Below are 5,778 nucleotides of genomic sequence, written 5' to 3'. Positions count from 1 at the left end.
AAACAGGCCAACCTATTAGACTTATAAGACTTTTTGAGTGGACTAAGCCGGGACTTTTTTTTAACCAAATAGGCTTTAAAAGAGTTTTGTCTATCTATTTGTTAACTTGATTTGGTCTCGGATGATATAGGCTAAGCCATAGGATATTGTGAGTAACCTCGCATACTTCCCTAACTAGCGCACACATTCCCTAACCTCTTTTTATGTTTTCCCTCGAACAAAAATGTTTCATGACAATAAAAAATTAAAACTTCAATTGTATGTGCCTGTTAGATTCTTTTTTTTTTTTTAACATGGAGAGGCATGGCCAGAAGCGAAACAATAGGAACGTGAAGGGAAGCTAAGGCCTCCTCAGCGTCCTGATACAAAAGATAACGACATTCCGCTAACGGAAGTTGCAACATTTGAATCCCAAACCCAAAGACACGAATAGTCTTTGCTAGATAATCTGCCACAAAGTCGACCTCTCTAATAATATGATGAAACTAAACCACCACGGGATTGCACGATATTCCTTTAATTACTACTACTTTCTGTGCGTGATATGTTTTTAATCAAAGCTTCACAACTCTCTACCCCTCTTCTCTCTATTTTTCTTTCTATTTTCCCTTAAGGAAATACCCATAATCAGTTTTTGAGATACAGTTCTTCATGACAACAAGAAACAAAAATACTAGTTAAGCATGATAAGGATTCAAGACATATACCTTTTATCCTCTGCCAATATCGTTTACATCAGCAAATAGCCTTGTTCATATCACCAGCAATTAATCCCAATTCAGATGGGAGGACATGAAGCACGAATAAGGGGCGAAGAAAGTTAGTATAACAAATGAGCAAGTACAAAATAGGAGGATTCATAAGGGGTATCTATTAAAATTTGGGTTAGGTATAACTCTACCACCCTAAAAAGTAAAAACTAATTTAGAAATGAGGACGGTATAAAAATTATCATGGTTATATCTAATTAATGTGAGACTTTTTAATAGTAATACTTTTTTTTGTGACCTTATTTAGCTTTCAAGAGGGACAGGGCTTCTCTCCAGCCAGAATCCGAATCTTAAGCTTAAAGAAAATCATTCCTATATGAATCTCCATCCGCCGCATTTGAATCGGAGTACGGAGGTGCGGCAGGTGGTATCGTAATCGTATAGAAAATCAATGTTTCATTTCACATTCATCATCCTCTCTTTTCTTTTAAATGGGCAGATAATAAGTTATTAATGCAAGGAAGTCCCACACTCCCACTATCGAATAAAAGAGGAAAATTCCTATGAATCAAAGTCAAATCTGAATCCGCTATTCATTGGCCCTGTCTCTGCTATTGGACGATCAGAGGAGTTCTTCCCTTATCTTCTATGTTTGGATAAGAAAGATGACTGAGGTGGGAAGAAAGGGAGTTGGAAAAACACAGCATGATACAGGCCGCGGCGGAGACAAGATTTTTAGAAACGGGGCCGAGATCGAATAGATTATGAGCACGTTTGAATACACGGTAGAAAATCACATACGCCAAAACTATAGTAAACAGAAGCAATTTGCAATTACTAAGAGTAGTCATTTATTACGGTGGGGAAGCTTGTCTGTCATATTCAATTTCATGACCAAAATAATGTTACTAAGTTTTTCTTGTTTCTAACGGTAAACCAGATAAAGTCGCTTTTTACACAGATTATCTGTTGAGTTAGGTCTCTGGGTGACCCTTGTTTATTTTATTTGTTTCTGCTTAATATGAAGACGGGCTTCCTACCTTTCCTCTGTTTGAAAAATAGTTTGTTTCTTCGTTAGCCCTGCTATTTTTTATGTTAATATTAGTTCTTGTTGTAGGGACAAGTAGGTGATGAGTGAGTTGGGGTTTTTTCAATTTTGAAGAAGTTATCTGACTTTACAGCGTTTGTGCCATATAATTTTATGATAAGAAAGTCAATCTTATCTTAAATGAATTACTATATTAGCTGCATTATCTTTTCTTAGTTTAGCTCTCTCAGTCATTAACTCATTATCATTGAGTCTTCAAATAGTTACAACATCCACTCAAACCTTTTTTTGGTTACATCCACTCAAACCTTTAAGCTAATTGTAAAATATGTACACGTATTCTAAATTTTAGACTGCAGGGTGTGGTCCCAATTGTGTGATTGTGGCAACAAGTTTACATTTGACGCAAAAGTTGCAATTTACATAGCTGTAATGACCACAATCATAACGGTGACAACCGTTAAAAGATGATAGGAAACAAGGGGATAAATCTTAGAGAGCTAGGTACAAGTTCTTCAATTGGAAGCTTCAGCATATGTAAGAAACTAGGAATTCTTAAAATGCTGCCATAGATGAAGTAGCTCTTGGCAATCAACACTCTGAGCTGCTTTATACAAATGCTTTAAAATCAAATGAGAGTGTTTTACCTATCCACTTCCTAGTTACCAAATTAACATTGAAAAAAGAAAGTTCTTTCCCATTAGGTGGAAGATGGCTACATGGATGAAATGATATCATGAGAGTACACTACAATTGAAACATATGATGCCAGCATACTAACAAACATCAGCAGCACCCTACAAAGGTCTTTAAGGTAAGGGTACTAATTTATAAGGACTGAAACACAGCTCTCAAAATAAACTATTTCTATTGGACATGATGGGATCAAGGATCTTGAAAAGGGGGAACTGGGGAAGTACAAGGCAAATACAAAATCTTCAAACCATCATTGAACTTACAAAATTTGATGCACCAATTTGTGAAAAAACCTACAATAGACTGTTCATTGCCATCAATTTGATGCACTATACAAAATTACAAACCTAAAAAATTATGTCAAACCTAAAGCGTAGAGTGGAAAATAAATGGAACAAACCCAAAGCATAGCCATATAGCAATCCCATATGTTAACTTCTATTCATAATTATTCTGATACCAAGTCCATATATACAAAATTTGTTAACCATAAAAGAATACGGAAGTTGCTGTAAGATTGAAGATCTATATATCTTCTGGATAGATTATGCAGCTTAAAATAATCTTGAAAGTGAAAAACTACACATTTTTTCCCATTTAGTAGTAGATATAATCTTGATATAGGAAGAAAAAATATGAACAGAGACATTAGCAAGTCGAGCTGAATCTCTAACTTTTTTCATCCATTGCACTGTCCTTGCAATAGACATCCAAACTACATAGTATCATTAAGGATATCATGAGAGTACGACAAAAAAACCCTATCAAACAAAAGATCAATGTGACTTAGTGGTTAAATCAATTACACACAAGATCAATTCATAACACAAGTTGACTAGTTTCAAAACCTTTCGCTCCATCCCATCTTTAAGACCAGTATTTCTCCACAACTTCAAGTCAAAACATCGAACAAAGGCACCTACGTGTTAATCTGAAAACCATGTAAAAGAGGGTAAGGGAAACAAAATGCATGCACTATTTATGCTTTGAAACAAGGTTATCATAGATGTAATATCTTATCCTATATACACAGTCTCTTCTGGCTAGCTGTATCATAATTTGAAAAAAAGTTAGGACATTCAGGAAATTGTATAAAACACTCTTACTTACTTTGTGGCTTGCAAGAAAGATGAGCTGATAGTAAATATCAACATACAGATATTTTATAAGATTTTATCTTTAAAATCCAATGATCAAATGTAACAGAATAACATAAGTGATAGAGCAAACATTTTTCCTTGTACAATTTTCATGTATCTTGCAAGGGTTGGAGAATATTACATACTATTTTTTCTTAGAGTAGGTCATCTTCATCTTCTCCATCATTATATTATCATCACTATCATAATCATCACTATCACTATCATCATCATCATCATCATCATCAGTTTCCCCCTCTTCCTCCTCTTCAGTTGCATCTTCCTCATCTTCAGTTGGATAGTCACCTTCAGATGCATTCGAATCTTCAGTTGCTTCCTCTTCCTCATCTTCAGTTGGATAGTCACCTTCAGATGAATTCGAATCTTCAGTTGCTTCCTCTTCCTCATCTCCACTTGCATACTCATCTCCACTTGCTTCCTCATCTTCAATTGCTTTCTCTTCCTCTTTAGTTGCCTCCTTAAAGTCACCCGGGAGTGATGTTGCTTTCTCTTTCTCCTCTTTAGTTGCTTCCTTAAAGTCACCAGGGAGTGATGTTGCACAAAGGATGGGTCGTTCTTCACCGGGGAATAACAGCAGACTCTCTCTATACATCTCAAAATATTTTGTAACTTTTTTGTACTCCCGATCATATTTGCGATGCTCAAGCAGTTTTCCCTTGGAACTAAATTTCATCAGTGTTCCACTGCCATCAGTTCCAACAACTCCACCACCTTCAGTGAAACATACTGGATAAAAGTGTCTACAAGGAATGTGACAAGAAGTTATGACAAAAGCCTTGGTCCAAGAAGCCTGCACTTTATAATTTTTCATGACCCATATCTCACAACTATCACGCGTACCACCTCCACCCGAGGAACACAGACTGAGACATCCTCCCAATACCCTCAAATAATACACTTTCCGTGCCAATTCCCCTGCTAATTCAGACGACAGAGGAATCTCCGACAAACTCTTTTCTCCCAGATCAAAGCCAATAACTACAGGAAGCCTTGTCTCCATATAAATGACCAGCCAATGAAGAGAGTCATTCAAGAACACCCCAGATGTAGAATCATGTCCATAATCCATATAATGAACATTACCATACTTAACGTCACAACATGATTCGTTTTTCAAAGAAAAACAATGCATTTCAGTTTCAGGGATGAAAGATCGATACAGGGTTATAACAACTACAAAATAGTCATCAGTTGAGCTGTCATACCCAAAACCACATAGAAACTTAAACACAAACTCATGGTCTATATCCAGAATTTGTTGATCGAAACCGGTTGTTGGATTCCAAACAATGAGATCACCAGTATGTTCATAGGCTAAAAGCATAAAACCCCTGCAAGAACCCAAGAAATATAAAGGGTTGTGATTACACAACATGGATGGAGGTGGGACATTGAGGGTTTTGATAGCAGAACGGTCATCAAGCGATGAAGCTAGATCAAAGGATTGAACTATGTCTCTATCCTCATCGAGAAATCGAAGAAGAAGACGATCAGTGGGTGCAGCATTTAGGTCAAAATGGGATTTCTTGAATTGGGGATCGGAAATAATAGAGGACCATGACGGAGAAACCTTTTTAAAACGCCGTAGAGATCTTACCGGCAGGCGAAGCAGAATTTCGACGATCACCTCGGGAGGTAGGGTGAGGTTCTTCTTGTTCATCATGTTCTCGTTCTCCATGTCGCTTGGTTCAGCAGTAGCAGATGGAGACTCGTGAGGTAGAGTGAGGTTCTTCTCGTTCTGGTTCTCCATGTCCGTAGTAGAAGAAGAGGGTTTTGGTTTGTTACTTCACATTGGATATCAGGGTTTAAGGGTTTCAGGGTTTGTTTTGTTGCTATTTTTTAAATTTTTTTCAGCCAAAAGATTTCAAATCTGCTTTATCTTCTATTTTTTTTTTTTTTTTTACAAATCTGTTTTATCTAACACTAATTGTTACTTTTGAAAAGATATAAAAGAGGCCTTACTAGTCTTCTACATTTTTGTGGGAAAAAAAAAATATTAGCTCATGTGTAATGTCATCTTATATTTTATGTGAATAATATTAAATGATATATAGGGGAGTATGGAATGAGAAAAGTTTACTATTCAATAAAGAAAACAATCAGGATTGAGTTTTCCAATGAAGTAATCTATTTTCCATTTTCCATTGCTTTCCTACGGTTTTCT

The 5,778-nt window shown here is 36.2% G+C and overlaps 1 protein-coding gene across 2 annotated transcripts; it reads right to left on the bottom strand.

The window, feature by feature from the left end:
• Nucleotides 1–2,868: 2,868 nt before the first annotated feature.
• Nucleotides 2,869–5,463, bottom strand: LOC130746650 (F-box/kelch-repeat protein At3g23880-like). 2 transcript variants are annotated; one of them, XM_057599357.1, is made up of 2 exons: nucleotides 3,736–5,463; nucleotides 2,869–3,385 (listed from the first exon to the last, which is right to left on the bottom strand). In XM_057599357.1, the coding sequence occupies exon 1, from the start codon at nucleotides 5,362–5,364 to the stop codon at nucleotides 3,739–3,741; it is 1,626 nt and encodes a 541-aa protein (XP_057455340.1). In that variant the 5' UTR covers nucleotides 5,365–5,463; the 3' UTR covers nucleotides 2,869–3,385; nucleotides 3,736–3,738. The 2 variants fall into 2 exon arrangements, with proteins under 2 accessions (XP_057455340.1, XP_057455332.1); XM_057599349.1 differs by having other exon boundaries at nucleotides 3,740–5,462.
• Nucleotides 5,464–5,778: the final 315 nt, after the last annotated feature.

The sequence above is a fragment of the Lotus japonicus genome, chromosome 1 (assembly GCF_012489685.1).
Source record: "Lotus japonicus ecotype B-129 chromosome 1, LjGifu_v1.2".
NCBI classification, from domain to species: Eukaryota; Viridiplantae; Streptophyta; class Magnoliopsida; order Fabales; family Fabaceae; genus Lotus; species Lotus japonicus.
Note: the sequence above shows the minus strand (reverse complement) of the source record. Positions and strands in the feature narration are given on the sequence as shown.

Excerpts from the sequence above, each read along its gene's own strand:
- LOC130746650 (XM_057599357.1), bottom strand. The coding sequence starts at position 5,364 with ATGGAGAACCAGAACGAGAAGAACCTCACTCTACCTCACGAGTCTCCA.